At 44.1% G+C, this 19,862-nt stretch overlaps 1 protein-coding gene across 1 annotated transcript in view; it reads left to right on the forward strand.

The window, feature by feature from the left end:
• Positions 1 to 19,862, forward strand: part of LOC124031397 (plexin-A2-like) — a 70,919-nt gene that overhangs the window by 15,558 nt on the left and 35,499 nt on the right. The window contains exons 2-5 of the mRNA XM_046342584.1: positions 1,367 to 2,710; positions 3,867 to 4,049; positions 13,078 to 13,212; positions 18,300 to 18,400. Of these exons, the coding sequence (XP_046198540.1) occupies positions 1,490 to 2,710; positions 3,867 to 4,049; positions 13,078 to 13,212; positions 18,300 to 18,400 (1,640 nt within the window). The 5' untranslated portion in view covers positions 1,367 to 1,489. The remainder of the gene's footprint in view (positions 1 to 1,366; positions 2,711 to 3,866; positions 4,050 to 13,077; positions 13,213 to 18,299; positions 18,401 to 19,862) is intronic.

Consider the following 19,862-nt stretch of genomic DNA (forward strand, 5'->3'; position numbering starts at 1 on the left):
CTATTGGACTGGCATCAGACAGGACAGAGCATGTGGCGTGTGGCGGCAACGCAGCCTTAGAGAGACAGCTTGGCTAAGTCTCTAGAGCTGCTGGGACTCAGACAAAAGAAGCGGGTGCACGCAGATGTGGGCTCCTAATTTACAGTCCTCTCCTCCGCGCATGGCACTTTTATTACTACTATAATGGACTGGGATGAAGTGAGTGCATGTATGAAGCCAACAATTCTACCTTATTGTGATCAATGTTCCCTACCGTAGATTAATAAGGAGTCATATAAAAAAGGTAAAAGTGCAATTTGTTCTCCAGGTCCAAATTTACTAACCAGGTTATCTCATCGGTGTGAGATTTTTATTTATTTAGACAGATGCAAACTCAAAGCATACAGCACATGATGAATAGATTGTGAAAAGAAAGAAAGTCATGAATAAAGATTTTTTTTTACAAGGCTTTCACTCTCCTTTCTCTAATCCACTCATCCATCCACTCATCCATCCATCCATCCATCCATCCATTCCATGCAGTATTCTAGGGCCATTGTTTGTCCCCTGGTTGAAGTAAAATATGCTAATGAAGTTAAAAGGGGAAATGAAAGGGTTGATGCTGTCCGACTCTGAATCCTTAATGATTCACCGCGAAAAGGCCTGATTAATTTAGGAATGTCAGACGTCCTGGAAAGAGTGATTAATTCCTGGAGGATTTAACCATTTAGGAGAACAAGAGGGAGGGAAGGAGAGAAAACAGGCAGCTGGAAATATGTAAGCATAATTAATACATTTGGATCCTATTTAATTAGCTGTCTAAACAGTATGTAAAGCACAGAGTCACTGTTTGTCACTGCTTTGTTGAAGTAATAGGCTACAGACCTCCCTGGTCGTCACAGAGAGATAATGAACCCCTGCAGATAGGGAGAGCAGAGAGACCTCTCCTGCTAATCTGGCACTCTGTATTGATTGCAATGGGGATGGAGATCTACACTGCTCCTGTGAAGTGATTACTGGAATTGCATGTTCTGTTGATGTATGTTGTGTCTGAGAAAGCAGAGTGGGAGAGAACAACAATGGTGAAACCATTTCAAGATGGTATTTATCAGTGTGATTTTGTTCTGTCTCTGGCCTGTATCTCTTCTTAGCCCTGTCTTTTATAATGGAAAACTCTTGTCACTGTAAAATGTCAACCTAGTAAAATTGGAGGGAGGTTATTCATATATTTATTTGAACCAAAACCTTATATGAATAAAACCCTATTTTATGAGTCCTTGCTAAAGATTTATGAAAGGTTTATTATAACGCCTTTGATTTGTTTCTAAATCATTCAAAGTATTCTAGGTCATCAAGACTAAACCAAACCATTTATTTTCTCTTTCAGGATAATGTGAAGACCATTGTTGCGGATATCAACTAGAGTGCAGCCTGACTGAGAACAGTCTTATTCATTCCTACCCTACAGCACTAGACATTTAGTCTGGACTTGCCATCTCTTAGAAGTCCTATGGGGATGGGGATGTGTTTGGATATAGGATGCATTTACAGTGGAAGTACTAAGGGGCAGTCATGGTCCCTGACGCGGTGGCTGTTGGTCTTGATGCCCATCTCCCTAGCAATGGGCCAAGGCCAGTCCCAGTCCCTCAACACCTTCAAGTCAGAGAGAAGGGAATGGACCCTGAACCACCTGATTGTGCACAAGACCACTGGCGCTCTCTATGTTGGTGCTGTGAACCGGATTTACAAGCTATCTGCCAACCTGACCCTCCTGGTCTCCCATGACACAGGACCTGAGTACGACAACAAGGCCTGCTACCCTCCTCTTATAGTGCAGCCCTGCTCTGAGCCCCTGGCCTCCACTGACAACATCAACAAACTGTTGCTCATAGACTACTCCCACAACCGCCTGCTGGCCTGCGGCAGCCTCTACCAAGGCGTCTGTAAGCTAATGCGACAGGACGACCTGTTTATCCTGGTGGAGCCCACCCACAAGAAAGAGCACTACCTCTCCAGTGTCAACCAAACAGGCACCATGTATGGGGTCATCGTGCACTCTTCACAGGGCCAGGACGGCACCCTGTTCATCGGCACGGCCGTGGGTGGGAAGCAGGACTACTTCCCTACCATCTCCAGTCGTAAGCTGCCCCGTGACCCAGAGTCATCTGCCATGCTGGACTACGAGCTCCACACGGACTTTGTATCCTCTCTCATTAAGATCCCCTCTGACACGCTAGCTCTGGTCCCGCGGTTTGACATCTACTACATCTACGGCTTTGCCAGCGGGAACTTTGTCTACTTCCTGACCGTGCAGCCAGAAACCCCAGAGAATGGGATGCCTGCTGGCAGTTCCCCAGGTGACCTGTTCTACACAAGCCGCATCATACGGCTCTGCAAAGGGGACAGGAAGTTCCACTCTTATGTGTCACTGCCAGTGGGCTGTGTACACAAGGGAGAGGAGTATCAACTCCTACAGGGCGCCCACCTGTCCAAGGCAGGGAAAGTACTGGCCAGGTCCCTCAACATCAGTGCCCAGGATGACGTCCTCTTTGCTGTGTTCACCAAGGGCCAGAAGCAGTACCACGAGCCCCTGGACAACTCAGCCCTGTGTATCTTTACCATACGAGACATTAACGCCCGCATCAAAGAGCGCCTGCAATCCTGCTACCAGGGAGAGGGCAACCTGGAACTACATTGGCTACTGGGAAAGGATGTGCAGTGCACCAAGGCGGTAGGTACCTGTAGCTACCTTTGCAACCAGTCCCTTCATTAGCATCCAGCAAGCCAGGGGCCGACCAGCACTGGCTCCTCTGATGTGGCATACAGACACATTATTCAGACAGTGAAGGTGACAGGTTAGATAATTGAATATTGAAAGCTTTTTGATTACCCCACAGCCTTGATTACACCAACAGTAGTTGATATGCCCCAAGGTAGCCAAAATCCAGTTACAGAGTCCCATTCAAAGTTTTTATATTCCACAAGAGCAACAGAGAAGTAAGTGGGGGAGATTCATTTATAATTCTAATCAGAGGAGTTTTATATGCAGCTTTTATACCATTCAGAGGTTTAGGCTCTCCCTGCGTGGCGCAGTGGTCAGAGCAGCGCGCTTCTCTTCCGAGCATCATGAGTTAGCGCCAGTGCTGGGTTATTTATTTGTATTTTTTTGGTGAGTGCAGAGGAAGGCGTTCTCAGGACCGTTTCAAACGTCCAAAATTGAAGTTAGCCTTCTCTCTCTATGTTTCTCTCTCTGTCTCCCTTTTCTGTTATTCAGTATGATAGGAGTATCTCAGCATTCAGAAAAACAGGTAACAAGGACATCCATCAAGGTTGTTATTCAGCAACTCTCACACAACCACCCATTTCGACAATAGTCACATACTGCCTCTTACCCCTATCATCACCGTTCCAGTGCAGAAGAAAGAAGAGATTCTCTCGAAAGGTGCAAGAAATTAAAGTGCAAATGTGTTGCCCTAAAAAGTGAGATTTCTATTCTGCCTGACAGGCCATTAGTGGAGGTTTGAGGTGGGTTGTGCTAGATGTACTGTAGCAGGACTGCTTAGCTTGTGAGCCTCTTTGATGCTAAATCAAAAGCTGACATCTCTGGGGCTGTGTGTTTGTGTGATGTCAGATCTAGCGATTTAAAATCACAGAAACCGGCACCAAATACATAGTGTTTTCATGTTTGCAAAGAGCAATTAAAATGATCAACAAACACTCTCCTGGCATTGTTGACTAATTTAACAGCCCCAATATCTTCTGAAGTCACTGCCTTGAATACCCTGGTAACAAATGTGAAGATTATTACAGTAGAAGATTATTACACCTTCTCTTACTCTCTGTCGTCTCACCCATCTTTCCCTGTCTTTCCCCATCCCTCTCTGCAGCCTGTACCTATCGATGATCACTTCTGTGGGCTGGACATCAACCAGCCCCTGGGGGGCTCCCAGCTGGTATCTGGCCTGACTGTGTACACTGAGACCAGGGACAGGCTGACCTCGGTCATCTCTTACGTCTATAACGGCTACAGCGTGGCCTTCCTTGGCACCAGGAGTGGCAGACTGAAGAAGGTAAGCATGGGTAATACACTGACAGATATAACAGGGGGATTCTTTCTCCACAGTCATGTACAGTAAGCAGCCAACAGTTAGAGACCAATGAGGATTTATCAACAGGAAAAATAAATCAACAGCCAAGACTAGCAATATCATAGATTATAGCCCCCTGGGTTTAATCGCTATGCAAGAGGCACAAATCAATTTTGACAGTATTTAGTTTCTTCAAGAGTCTCCCTTGATTTAGGCCTCCCGAGTGGCGCAGTGGTCTAAGGCACTGCATTGCAGTGCTAGAGGCGTCACTACAGACCCTGGTTAATTCCCAGGCTGTGTCACAACTGACTGTGTTCAGTAGTCCCATAGGGTGGCGCACAATTGGCCCTGCAACATCTGGGTTAGGGGAGGGTTTGGCCAGGGGGGTAGGCTGTCATTGTAAATATGAATTTGTTCTTAACTGACTTGCCTAGTTAAATTAAGGTTAAATAAATTAAAAAGATATATATAACTGTATTGACATAAATCAAGATAGGGAAAGATTATTGTATGGATGAATGGGAACATTGTGACATTAGCCAGTGGGCACAGTGTCAGCCTGTCTGGCACACATGCAGGGTGGACTTGGAGCAGAGGCTCACATAACTAGACAATAACTCCTCTGCTTTCTCTTCCCTCAGTGTGTGTGTGTGTGTGTGTGTGTGTACGTAAGGACAGGGTTTATCATTACACTGACATGATGCAGACTCCATAGTTCCCCCGTGGAACATCATGTCTGCCCTCCTATTCCATCATTCTAAATGGTCACAGAGAGTGGAAGTGGGGCATGACAATAAATGCCATTAGGAGATCAGTCAGGCAACAATGCCATTGGAAAGGGCAGGCTCAGCACACTGGAAAGTCAGGGGTCAGAAGGTCAAATGAATAAGCAACACTCTCACCGTCCAGCATCTGGGGATATCACACCCAGCAACACCCATTTCCAACCTGACTTCACATGTCTTTTATCAATGGATTAGATATGTCTGTATGTTTGTTGTTGGCGTGTGGTCTTCTTGGATAATTTCCTTGTAGATTGGATTCTGTTGTTCCATTGTTTAGCCTACTGTGTTTTCCTGGCTCAAACTCAACACCAATGCCGAGTATGCCAGTAATCCACCAGTGTGCCACCAGTGACAGTAAGGCTCCATTCTAATAAGATTAAATGGTATAATGCAGATTAAATAGTGTCAGCAAGTTATGGCTTACTTTGACATAGTTATTCACTTACCAAGAAGAGGCCATTGACCTCTGTAATATAGGTGTTGCATGGCAAAACACGAGAAGGACATGAATGCATCCAATATTCTTCTCAGTGGTTAGCTATAATCACTTAGTAGTATTTCCCTTGGATTCATATGATAAGCACACAGCTCTCATGAATGGTCTCAAGTGCTGATACTGCATTCATTATAGCTTTTTGAGAACCGACCAAGTGAGGACACTTTCCAATGTGTATGTACTAAATTACTTGAGCTTTTCAAAGACAGCTTCAGAGCGGAAAGGAAATATTTGGTAATTGAAGTGATGAGAGGAGAATCTCAGACAGGAAGATGGGGACTGGCAATGAAGATATAGGTAGGGGTAAAGTGACTAGGCAACAGGATAGATAATAGACAGTAGTAGCAGCGTATGTGATGAGTGTGGAAGTGTTTACGTGTGTGTGTGGCGAATGTGTGATTGTGTGTACATGTAATGTGTGAGTGAGTGTGTGTGTATGTGTTGGAGTGTCAGTATGTGTGAGTGTGTGGGGAGAGTCCAGTGTGTGTGTATGTGTTGGAGTGTCAGTGTGTGTGAGAGTGTGGGGAGAGTCCAGTGTGTGTGAGAGTGTGGGGAGAGTCCAGTGTGTGTGTATGTGTTTTCGAGTGTCAGTATGTGTGAGAGTGTGGGGAGAGTCCAGTGTGTGTGTATGTGTTGGAGTGTCAGTGTGTGTGAGAGTGTGGGGAGAGTCCAGTGTGTGTGTATGTGTTGGAGTGTCAGTGTGTGTGAGAGTGTGGGGAGAGTCCAGTGTGTGTGTATGTGTTGGAGTGTCAGTGTGTGTGAGAGTGTGGGGAGAGTCCAGTGTGTGTGTATGTGTTGGAGTGTCAGTGTGTGGGGAGAGTCCAGGAGTGTTGGAGTGTGTGTGAGAGTGTGGGGAGAGTCCAGTGTGTGTGTATGTGTTGGAGTGTCAGTGTGGAGAGTGTGGGGAGAGTCCAGTGTGTGTGTATGTGTTGGAGTGTCAGTGTGTGTGAGAGTGTGGGGAGAGTCCAGTGTGTGTGTATGTGTTGGAGTGTCAGTGTGTGTGAGAGTGTGGGGAGAGTCCAGTGTGTGTGTATGTGTTGGAGTGTCAGTGTGTGTGAGAGTGTGGGGAGAGTCCAGTGTGTGTGCATAGAGTCAAAAATAAAATGCAGATAGTCTAGGTAGCTTTTTGGTTAACTATACACTAACTATTTAGCAGATGTATGTCTTGGGGGTAGAGCTGTTCAAGAGCCCTTTGGTCCCAGACTTGGCGCTCCGGTACTGTTTGCCATGTGGTAGCAGAGAGAACAGCCTATAACTTGAGTGGCTGGAGTCTTTGACAATTTTTGGGGTTTTCCTCTAACACGGCCTGGTATAGAGGTCCTGGATGGCAGGAAGCTTGGCCCCAGTGATGTACTGGGCCGTACGCGCTAGCATCTCTAGTGCCTTGCAGTCGGATGCCGAGCAGTTGCCATACCAAGCTGTGATGCAGACAGTCAGGATGCTCTTAATGCAGCTGTAGATCTTTTTGAGGATCTGAGGGCCCATGCCATATCTTTTCAGCTTCCTGAGGGTGAAGAGGCGTTGTTGTGCCCTCTTCACGACTATGTTGGTGTGTTTGGACCATGCTGGCTTGCTTCTGAAGCTAAGCAGGGTTGGTCCTGGTCAGTCCCTGGATGGGAGACCAGATGCTGCTGGAAGTGGTGTTGGAGGGCCAGTAGGAGGCACCCTTTCCTCTGGTCTTGTAAGTGACTGTCCCACTGGCACACCAATTTCCTCTGGTCTCTGCTAAATAAAATGTAAATCCCAATGCCCCAGGGCAGTGATTGGGGACATTGGCTTGTGTAGGGTGCTGTCTTTTGGATGGGACGTTAAATGGGTGTCCTGACTCTCTGGGGTCACTAAAGATCCCATGGCACTTATTGTAAGAGTAGGGGTGTTAACCCTGGTGTCCTGGCTAAATTCCCAAGCTGACCTTCATACCACCTAATCATCCCCAGCTTCCAATGGGCTCATTCATCCTCCCCTCTCCCCTGTAACTATTCCCCAGGTCGTTGCTGTAAATGAAAACCGGGTGAAATAAAAACATTAAGCGATTTGGACACCGAAGGACCTGCTCAACTACAGCCTTGTCGATGTGAATGGGGGCATGTTTGGCCCTCCATTTCCTGTAGTCCACAATAAGCTCCTTTGTCTAGCCCACATTGAGGGAGAGGTTGTTGTCCTGGCACCACTCTGCCAGTTCTCTGACCTCCCTATAGGCTGTCTTATCATCATTGGTCATCAGGCACCACCGTCGTGTCATCGTCAAACTTGATGATGGTGTCATGGGTGGCCAGCCAGTCATTGGTGAACAGGGAGTACAGGAGGAACACTAAGCACGCACCCCTGAGGGGCCCCGCTTGGAGAGCACTATGGTGTTTAACGCTGAGCTGTAGTCTATGAACAGCATTCTCACATAGGTGTTTCTTTTGTCCAGGTGGGAAAGGGCAGTGTGGAGTGCAATAGAGATGGCTTCATCTGTGAATCTGTTTGGGAGGTATGCGAACTGGAGAGGGTCCAGGGTGTCTGGGAGGATGGTGTTGATGTGAGCCATGACCAGCATTTCATGGCTACAGATGTGAGTGCTATGGGGTGGTAGTCATTTAGACAGGTTTCCTTGGCATTCTTCAGCACAGGGACTATGGTAGACAGCTTGAAACATGTAGGTATTACAGACTGGGTTGAAAAATGTCAGTGAAGACACTTGCCAGCTGGTCAGTGCATGCTCTGAGTACACGTCCTGGTAATCCGTCTGGCCCTGTGGCGTTGTGAATGTTAACCTGTTTTAAGGTCTTACAACACATGGGCTATGGAGAGCGTCATCACACAGTTGTCCGGAACAGTACTCTCATGCATGATAGAAGGGCAGCTATGTCCATATATCCTCTGCTTCTCTTGAGTTCTGCTTGCATTAGGACACTGAAACATGTACTGCACTTAGTACACACCCATGAGCATGCAGGCTAAGACATGCACACGTGCAAAAATACACTACACACACACACACACACACACACACACACACACACACACACACACACACACACACACACACACACACACACACACACACACACACACACACACACACACACACACACACACACACACACACACACACACACACACACACACACACACACACACACACACACACACACACACACAAACAGGATGCATCCGTTAAATAGCAGTTAAGAAAATTAAATCCAGATGAGTGCCTGAATCGCCCCCCAAAACAAAAGGAATGGAGGAGGGGGTATAGAGGAGGACAGGAACAAGAGAACAGGAAGCAGGGCCCTGAACGAGAATCCAAAAGCTCTTAAGGGAAAACACAGAGACCTAGATGAGTCTGTGGTCATGTCGTAGAAATGGTGTTATGGAAGCTAGCCACAATGTAGAATGTTAAGTTCAGGGAAAAACTCAGGGATCATTCAGCAAACCTCATACCTTTGGGCCAACACTGACATGCTGTATGTTTTTTTCTTTGTCAGACGAGCCCTCTCACACAGCACATGCGTACGCACGAACGCACAGCATACACACACACAAACACAATTAGAGTGCAGTAAGCCTAGTAAGTAATCATCTTTGGCAATTGCATTTGTTAACATACAGCTTGTTCAATGTCAGGGATCAATACAGCTCTCTTAGTAGCAGTGATGAGATGTCTGACTGATTAGAGCAGGTGTGTAACACAGACCTCCACCTCACTAAACACTAAGCACTACAGCACCATCCTGTCTTAACAGGACAGACACACGCTCCTCCTCATCAGCATTCAGCCAAAGTCATGATGGATACGGGTTAATCAATGTCCACTCCAGTCTGTCAGCTAGAATTTGCCAAAACACACAGCCGTTCAACCCTGAAGGTTACCAGACGTACTGGCTTTATGTCACTGTATTTTCAGTCAGTTAGAAAGAGATGCTTGGAAAATGTCATGAATTTTTGTTGCTAGTGTCCCTACTACCATACTGTATCTGGCAAAGGAATAAGGGACACTGGGTGGATACTAGACTAAAACGTATAGGCTAGCTGAAGAGATTGCTCCCAGTCTATTATCCATATGTTAGGATACACTCAACACACTTTGCCCATGCTAGTCACATCTGATCACATTTAGTGGGAATGGCAGGCCAACAACATGTACGGTAAACTGATCACCTTTGACACAAACCTCCAGGGAAATGGAAAGCTATAGGAACATTTATGTACAGAAATGTGTACCACTTCTAGAACCCTTTTAAATTGATTCCCTGATCATAATAATATCATAATCAATCCTGCATGTTAATTGTTAAAGGAGGAGAAATTAGAAAGATGTGACTCAGGGTAGCTGTCTTGCAACTTTCAAACTACCCAATTAGGCAATTTTTTAAATGACATCTTAGCCTTAGGTTTTGTGTTTTTTCTTTTAAGGATGGAAGCACAGACCAACAACCAATGAAAATAAGCTGAAAAAAGCAGCAAACCATGTCAATAGAGCTGGGAGGGGGGGGGGGCAGGTTGTTTTCATAACTAAGATTTATGTGGGATCATATGAAATTCCAATAGTTATTTGGGTTATTTGACTTTGTTGTTTGTATCCAATGTTGGTCTCTAAGGGGGTTAAGATTCATTTCATCCATCAGTATCAGGAAGGAAAACACACCATTGTAGGTATAACTATGATTCAGGAGTGAAAAGCATTTCCTCTTATAGGTGAGTTTGGACATTTAAAGGGATAGCTCACCCAAATTAGAAAATGACACATTGGTTTCCTTACCCTGTAAACAGTCTATGGACAAGGTATGACAGCAATCTATGATTTGGTTTAGTTGCCCTGGCAGTAGCTGGCGCTGTTTCCAAATGCTAACATTTTAGTGACTACAAGCGACTTTGGTGAGCTTCACATGATTCTTGAAAAATGCTAACATCGGTGCCATGACTTGAATGGGATTTGTGCTACAAATACTAAAAAGTGAGTATTTGGAAACAGTGCCAGGTAAACTAAACTATTTCTCTGAGTGAAAAAAAAATGTGGGAGGGGCCTCATTATCATATTTGCCAGCATGCTTTGTTGAAAGTTGATTCTTAGAATAGTTTGTTTCATTACCTTTGTTTCTGCATGCATATTGATTGATTTGTTGATCTTATACTATACAAAGATAAATAAATAAAACATTTCTAAACTAATCCAATCTGTAAGGGGTTTGATTGATCACACCTGTTACTGAGATGGTTATTCCAGTTTAGATTGTTTTTAAATCCTTCACCATAGCAGTCATTCTGAATGCAGGTTGTGGGTGATACAATATTCCAATTGTTGGATTTCCTCCCTCTGGCTGGATTCTAATAGGAATTACTAATCACTTCACAAACCAGCATATTGTGACTTGAAAGTCTGATGTGGCCCATGAGCCAGTATTTTCAGACCACAATGGTGAGGATAACTAAGCCATAACTAAAGGCCTTATCAAATGTATAATATATGGTCATAAACGGTTCATTTAAATGCATCCATTTATTGTAGATAGTCACTTGGTGAAGGCACTAGGGCTAAAAAGTTATTGAATGCAGCAATCATGTCTGTCACTAACAAACACAGCCATGGGTGGGTGACCCTCAAATTCACTCAAAAAAGGCATGCTGGGAAATATGCAAACAAGGCTTTACACCCTAGTGTTAAAACAACATCTACCCCCCAAAACACTGTAACACTACATGTGTTATTCCATAACACAAAACATTTAAGTCAGAATTTGCAACACCCATAGTGTTAGGAAACCAACACTTTAGTGGTGTTAGTTTGTCAAAACTTTGAAAAGTGTTAGTTTTTACACTGTGAATGTTCAATTCTGATCTCAAATTTGCTGTGTGTCCTTCTATCCAGTAAAATCGACAGCACACAAAGAGAGAGCGAACATCTTTGTGTGCACATACAGTAAAGAGCCTTGAAATTAAATTATTTGTGGTTTAGATGACTAAGGTTGATAGGACAGCAGTCATCGGTTGATCCTTGTGAACTAGCCACTTTTCGTCATGTACATTACTTCTACCACAAACTCTGGCTGAACTAGGACAGCTTCTAGAAACTGTGCACATGTCATCAGCTACCAGCAGGCTCATTATAAAACCAGTGAAATGCTCCTTCTCTCATTACGGACTGTGAGCTTAAAGACAGATTGAAGACATGTTGTAGTTCCACAGGGCCAGAGCCCGTGACAAACCTGTTTTAGATTATAAACCCATGAATAAATGGATTGAAATCAAACTCTGGGCTGGTCAAAAGGTCAACATTTCATCTGAGCTCATTAATTGGACCCTGTCCACCATGGTGGCCCCTGGTCAACCTCCTAATGCCCTGCTAAATATCTCTATTGACAATTTAGGATTTATTTACGATAACATTTTTCTAAGGGAACTCATACAAGCTTTGGTTTCTATTTATGAAATATGGAGTGTGGGAAATGGAATGGAAGCCGACTCCGCTTTGTGTGGGATTGTGGTAAGAGAGTCCGAGGGTGAGGGGGAAGACAGGGAAGGGGGGCAGGGATCCACTAAATAGATGAGAAGTTAAAGAGAACAGCTTTCTATTGAGTGACTGGTTAGGAGGTTGAACGTGTCAAATCAATGGTGGACAGAGCTGGTTAAATGAGAAATGGAGCAAAGTGGACACCGTGATCCTCTGGTGATCCTGCTGAGAGAATCCCCTGACTGTGGGGCTGCTTGCCAGGCGTTGGTCTGTTTGTCCCAGAGGGATTGTCCTGTAGGATTCTCCCATCTCAGCCCAAGAGCTGTTTTTCTCTGTACTCCCCTTTGTTTTTGGTGGGGAGCCCAGCTTGCAGGAGAGAACTTCTGACTGGAAGGTGGAGGGTTTGATTGATTGGTGCAGTTTTGGAGCCCAAGGGATCCAATCATGCAATCCGTTTGTATTGATTGCTGCTGTGTCTATTGAGAGAGCATTGTGAGTCTGCCAGTGACTGTGTGTACTGGCCTGGCACGCAGGGAGATTTGCTGCAGTCCAACCTGAGCTTGGTGCTGGAGATTTGTAGTGTCCAAATAACTAGAATGGAGGATATGTTGTTTATTATGGGCTTCTCTTATACTGTATTTACATTACATTACATTTAAGTCATTTAGCAGACGCTCTTGTCCAGAGCGACTTACAAATTTAGAGGATTATTGTCTTTATCTAAAAAAGTACATTGAATTATATTTTTGTGCCTGATTTCTTAGCAGCCATTACATTTGAGATTGTACATCCAATGAGGATATTTTCTCTTGGGTGTTGAACTTGAAGGTTTATTAATTTTGTCTGTCAAGACTCTGGGTAGATGTGATAATAATGTACTGTGATGTATGGAGCAATTCAGATGTCTGATACAGCCTACTAATGAGGGCAGTGTTTTCTGTGTATTGATGAAAATGTGGCCTGTGGACAGAAGGGGGTAGGGGAAGGGAATTCAATTCTCTGTTTGGAAGTAGAAGCCTATCCGCCTGCATGCTTTTAATGAGCTCCAAAAAGATGGTGGTTTGAAAGTCATGCCAAAGTCAAATCTTTAGAGTCTGGTTTACTTGAAAACAAGCCAGAAAAATGCCACCACCAGTAACAGCATGAACTAATCCTGGAGTAGGGACAGCATTACAAAGCCAAGCTAAAACCACAGCAATCCATAGGTATGTTTGGTCAAAACCATCCCTTTATTTCATATTCAAGCATACAAATGTAATTAACCAGACCCATGTCTGTCTTTCTCTCCATCAGATCCGAGTGGATGGGCCTCCTGAGGGCGGGGGGCAGTATGAGACCCTGACCGTGATGACAGATGGCAGTCCTATCCTCCGAGACATGGCCTTCACTCTGGACCGCAACTTTCTCTACGTCATGTCTGACAGTCTGGTGAGGAATCTCCCATTTCCTGCTGCATCAGAAGCAAATGTTTATAGGTTAACAAGACCCTTAACTATGAACAGAATGATGTATGTACTGTATGGGTTCAAAGTTGTGATGCAAAGAAAAATAAAGAAATTGATGATTAACAAACATTATTATGGCTCAGGGTAATGTGTATAATATACACTATATATACAAAGGTAAGTGGACACCTTTCAAATTAGTCGATTCGACTATTTCAGCCACACCCATTGCTGACAGGTGTATAAAATCAAGCATACAGCCATGTAATCTCCATAGACAAACACTGGCAGTTGAATGGGCTTACTGAAGAGTTCAGTGACTTTCAACATGGCACTATTATAGGATGCCACCTTTCCAACAAGTATGTTCGTCAAATTTCTGCCCTGCTAGAGCTTCCCCGGTCAACTGTAAGTGCTGTTATTGTGAAGGGAAAATGTCTAGGAGCAACAACGGCTCAGCCCCAAAGTGGTAGGCCACACAAGCTCACAGAACAGGACTGCCGAGTGCTGAAGCGTGTAGTGTGTAAAAATTGTCTGTCCTCGGTTGCAACACTCACAAGTTACAAACTGCTTCTGGAAGTAACGTCAGCGCAAGAACAAGCGTCGGCTGGAGTGGTGTAAAGCTCGCAGACATTTGACTCTGGAGCTGTGGAAACGCGTTCTCTAGAGTGATTTTTTGTCAGTCTGACAGACCAATCTGGGTTTGACGAATGCCAGGAGAACACTATCTGCCTGAATGCATAGTGCCATCTGTAAAGTTTGGTGGAAGAGGAATAATGGTCTGAGGATGTTTTTCATGGTTCGGGCTAGGCCCCTTTGTTCCAGTGAAGGGAAATCGTAACGCTACAGCATACACTGACATTCTAGACGATTCTGTGCTCCCAACTTTGTGGCAACAGTTTGGGGAAGGCCCTTTCCTGTTTCAGCATGACAATGCCCCCGTGCACAAAGGGAGGTCCATACAGAAATGGTTTGTCATGATCGGTGTGGAGGTACTTGACTAGTACCTTTGGGATGAATTGGAATGCCGACTGAGAGCCAGGCCTAATCACCCAACGTCAGTGCCCAACCTCACTAATGCAAGTCCCCACAGCAATGTTCAAGTGGAAAACCTTCCCAGAAGAGTGGAGGCTGTTATAGCAGCAAAGGGGAGACCAACTCTATATTAATGCCCATGATTTTGGAATGATGTTCAATGAGTAGGTGTCCACATACTTTAGGCCACGTAGGGTATATAACGAGAATTGAAAATAGTAAAGATGAATTTGATCTGAAATATTTGATCTTGTGCTCTCCTTCATACATTGTGATACTATTGCACATTTTTAATTCTTCTCTGATTATATTATACGTACACTCCATGTTGGGTTGTGTGTAAGATATGCAGGGCATGTTCAGACAGAATGACAGATGCTCTAATTACTCACCCATGTGCACTGACTAACATGTATCTCATACTACACACATCCCATAGAAACCACTAGACTAACATGTATCTCATACTACACACATCCCACAGAAAACCATTACAAGTCCATTCATCTACACACATCCCAAAGAAATGACTTGCCTTCGATGTATCTTCTAATCTACATGCTCCACACATCCCATTGAAAACCAGACATTTCATTGGTTTGGGGATGCTTTTTGGTGTTCTCCAGTTGGGCCAGCATCACAGCAGCTAGCAGAGCAGTTGTTGTTGGCAGATATCCTCTGGACTCTTTGGAGATAAGAGGGAACAGTGGTAATCACTTTCAACTCCCATCAAGTGATTTTTCTGGCACAGTCACATGACGTTGTGTAATGGGATTAGATTTCAGTACGGCCAAAAGGCCTGCTATCACTGCTACACTCACTTGTCTCCCAACTGTTGGAATATATTTTTTAAACTAAACTGATGGACAAAGAGGCAGAGGGCGTTTGAACAACACAGGCGGCATAAATTTGTTTAATGTGTCTAGAAATAATCTCTAAACATCAAGTGAAGGAATAAATGAGGTTGTCTGTGAGAAATGAGGGAGAAACGGGCACAGGCATTGTACATAAGTGTCTCTTGATACAAATGAAGGAAGCACTTCCTAGAGTGTGATAGACTAGAAAAGACAGGACATCACTTATTGACGAGCCCTGGTTGTTCAAGGAGATACTCTTCCCATTCGGACTGTAGTATGAGAACATGGATGAATGTAACCAACCAAACCAGCCCATGGCCATGCACTCGCTCTCTCCTAATATTGGAATCATACAGTCTGCTTGTGGCTTTTGGCCCCTAGGGACCAGGAAAGGAGTAAAGCCTTCCTCCCTTTCTCTTATTCCAATCAGACCTTCCTAGAGCTTTACAGAGGAATTCCAGGAGGAGAGGGGCTTGCTGGGCTGCTCTCTCAGATTTCCTGCTTTCCCAGCCGATCCCAGAGTATGGGGATTTGGGGATTTCTCTGAGCCAAACAATAGAGAAATTATGTGAAATGAGGAGCGAGGCACAAACAGATTTGACTGCGATCAGGCGACCCTCGCAGAATAACAATGAGCCTCTCTGTCTCCTGCCGAGCATGATGATGCAGAGTGGAGAGGAACGGAGTGTGTGTGTGTGTGTATGTGTGTGTGTGTGTAAGTAGTCTAAGAATGTACTTTTTTATCCTACCAAGCAGCTTTATAATAGTGGATCTGAATGATGTCCTCAGGTTGATTATTTGTTGAAACATCTATCTATCCCTGCTTTACCTTAAGAAGTATTGGTGCGGCAGGGTAGCCTAGTGGTTAGAGCGTTGAACCAGTAACCGGAAGGTTGCAAGTTCAAACCCCTGAGCTGACAAGGTACAAATCTGTCATTCTGAACAGACAGTTAACCCACTGTCATTGAAAATAGGCTGTCATTGAAAATAAGAATTTGTTTACCTGACTTGCCAAGGTAAAAAAATTGTCCAAACATACACACTCTTCATTGAGTTGTAATGGTCTGATGTAGCATGGGGTCAGAGGTTTAATGCTGGTCCATAACAAGTGTTATTACAGTTATTTACTCAGAGGGAATACAACCTGCATTGCCTACAAGGCCAATCTCTCTACAAGTACTGTAAAATGTGGAATAATTGCTAAAAGTTTCACATCTGCTGCTTCACAAACTCCATTTCTGAGAGTACCATTGTTTAGGACACATTAGATAATGAATTCCCCTCTTATTCCCATTTTAGTCAGTATAATTAACCTGAAGGCAATAGCTATAACCCGGGTGAAATGTAACATCATCATACAGGCTACACATCGTACATAAACAGTATAGGCTGCCTATAGTGCTTATAGAGCAGGGCTCTCCAACCATGTTCCCGGAGTGCTAATGTCCTATAGGATTTCGCACCAACCCAATCTAGCGCACCTGATTCTAATAATTAGCTGGCTGATTAGCTTAAATCAGGTTAGTTACAACTGGGGTTGGAGCGAAATCAACAGGAGGGTAGCTCTCCAGGAACAGGGTCGGAGAGCCCTGTTATAAAGGCAGCCATGACCCGTCTCGTGAAGGAACAAAGGCAGAGGAGGAAATACTTCGTATCTGGGCATTTTGTTGAGCGTGGTTTGGTTGGACTTTGTGTGAGGTTGTTTGGACAGGAAGGGTTAAGTCTCTGTCCTGGCTTCTGTCCTGACCCGTCCTTGAACCTTTTGTTATCCCTGTCAAGGGGTCAGCAGCTGTGAACACAACAGGTCAGGGAGGAGAGCAACCTCTGTCTGTCCTCCCAGCAGATCGACTAGTCACATAATAAGCTGATGATTGATGGATAGTGTCAGTTGAAGAAAGATAACAATCTGAAGCATTCATCAAGTGACTGCCAATGATTTCAATGTGAAAATTAATTTGAGTTACATTTCTATAGATTTTCTAGGGCTGTACATTTGTAGGAGAATGTGGTCCTAAAAAAATCCTGCTGTCAATGTCATCTCATTGTGATTCACAGCTATGCATTTATGCTCAGGTAAAATCCGATGGACAAATAAACTCCCATCATCTGAGCACCAGAGGCACGCAGCACCAGAGGCACGCTGTTGGCACAGTGACACCAAGGCTCTGTCTGTCTGCTCCTTCCCATTCTCAGCTAGTTTAGAAGAGGCTGATCTGAGTTGGGTTGGTTTAGTCGATTACTCCTCCTGCATCAGATTTGCCCGTCCATCCCTTCTAAAATAATTTTCCTAATGGAATGCACTGTGTTCTGAACACTTTAAAAAATAAAAACGGATTTTGCGGGAAGAGGCAGATAATCAGTTTTGCTAACACAGACCTGGGAGAGAACCCACTTACGCTATCAAGTGCAGCAGAGACGTTCTAATCCATAATTCACTCTTCATTTGTGACTGCTTACAACAATAAATTGCTTGCATTGTCCGTCAAAGGGGAGAATAATAGCAAAGTATAAAATAGCAAAGAGCTTCAACCTGTTTGTGTATGCACTGGCTGCTGGCGCTGCCCACTCAACAGCAACGTCTGTCACAGCGACTAATGGGAGCGTATGCTTTGCCAGGCGTCCACACAGAGAGGAGGTGTGTGTGTGTGTGTGTGTGTGTGTGTGTGTGTGTGTGTGTGTGTGTGTGTGTGTGTGTGTGTGTGTGTGTGTGTGTGTGTGTGTGTGTGTGTGTGTGTGTGTGTGTGTGTGTGTGTGTGTGTGTGTGTGTGTGTGTGGGCTGATCTAGGCTGTGAGCTCACCCATTTAGATCAGGCTTGTCTTTGCTGTGGCTTTACTCCTTTCTCGGCCTGTTTGCCAAAGCTATTTCCTCTGTTGAACACACCCACAATCAATCAGCTGAATCAATCTGATTTCATGGACTACCAGTCTTTTCTCAATTTCCTTAGATACTGTAAACCGTGTGTCATTGGTCAAGCCAACAGGAAATACACTATTTCAATGGATACATGACATTCATCACATACCACCACACCAGCTAAAAATGTAATGAAGCAATTATATAGAGCAATATGTTTTACACTTATTCTAAATCATATGCTACTCATATCTATGTGAATGTGAATGTTGTAGCCTCCATGGCCTCTGTGCTGCATCTAAGCCTTCCTCTGTTGTGTTGTAGGTGACCAGGGTCCCAGTGGAGGCATGTGAGCAATACGGGACCTGCGGAGAGTGTCTGAGCTCTGAGGATCCTCATTGTGGCTGGTGTGTCTTGCACAACATGTAAGTCCACTACCACACTATTCTTAAAAGGCACAATGGCCATGGTTTAACACACCAATCACATAACTTACCAACACCTGGAATTTAGATGGAAAAAAGGAGTAAGAGTTTATAGAATCCCTTGAATAGAAAATTATGCTATTGAGCACACAGATACAGACAGACAAACTGTCACTGCTGGTATGGGGGGACAGAATGAGACAATGGGGACAGAGTACAGAAGGATTACAGGGAGTAGACAGGGTAACCCACTGGGCTGCTGCAGACTCTATACCATTTTGGTCTTTGAGAGACTGGGCTTACATCTTAATTGTCTGACCGGCATGTTAGCTTACGTAATAGAACAGGACAGACCAGAAGGGATTCAGAAGATTAAAACCCAAGCAGTGTTTCTGAAAATTTACTGAAACAGACCTCAGAAAGGATTTAATATGCAGTATTATATTGCATTTGCATTTCAGCAATCTCTACGATCATCATTATCTAAATTGCAGCTCTTGGAGTGTACTCTTATCATCCTACTTGACTAGCAAAACACAGAATAGATTTATCCTAATTACACTGAACAAAAATATAAATGCAACATGTAAAATCTCGGTCCCATGTGTCATGAGCTAAAATAAAAGATCCCAGAAATTGTCCACATGCACAAAAAGCTTATTTCTCAAAAATGTTGTGCACAAATTTGATTGCATCCCTGTCATTTGCCTAAGATAATTTTTATACCTGACATGTGTGGCATATCAATAAGCTGATTAAACAGCATGATCATTACACAGGTACACCTTGGGCTGGGGACAATAAAAGGCCACTCTAAAATGTGCAGTTTTGTCACACAACACAATGCCACAGATGTCTCAAGTTTTGAGGGAGCGTGCAATTGGCATGCTGACAGCAGGAATGTCCACCAGAGCTGTTGCCAGAGAATTGAATGTTAATTTCTCTACCATAAGCCACCTCCAACTTAGTTTTAGAGAATTTGGCAGTACGCCCAACCTGCCTCAAATTTGCAGACCATGTGTAACCATGCCAGCCCAGGACCTCCACATCTGGCTTCTTCACCTGTGGAGTCGTCTGAGACCAGCCACCCGGACAGCTGATGAAACTGTTGGTTTGCATAACCGAAGAAATTCTGCACAAACTGTTAAATAAAATAACATTTTATTGGTCACATACACATGGTTAGCAGATGTTAATGCGAGTGTAGCGAAATGCTTGTGCTTCTAGTTCCGACCATGCAGTAATATCTAATAAGTAATCTAACAATTTCACAACAACTACCTTATACACACAAATGTGAAGGGATGAATAAGAATATGTACAGTACATTTAAACATATGGATGAGCGATGGCATGCGGCACAGGGAAGGTGCAGTAGATGGTATAGAGTGCAGTATATACATATGAGATGAGTAATGTAGGGTATGTAAACATTATATAAAGTGGCATTGTTTAAATTGAC

This window comes from Oncorhynchus gorbuscha, linkage group LG03 (genome assembly GCF_021184085.1).
Source record: "Oncorhynchus gorbuscha isolate QuinsamMale2020 ecotype Even-year linkage group LG03, OgorEven_v1.0, whole genome shotgun sequence".
NCBI classification, from domain to species: Eukaryota; Metazoa; Chordata; class Actinopteri; order Salmoniformes; family Salmonidae; genus Oncorhynchus; species Oncorhynchus gorbuscha.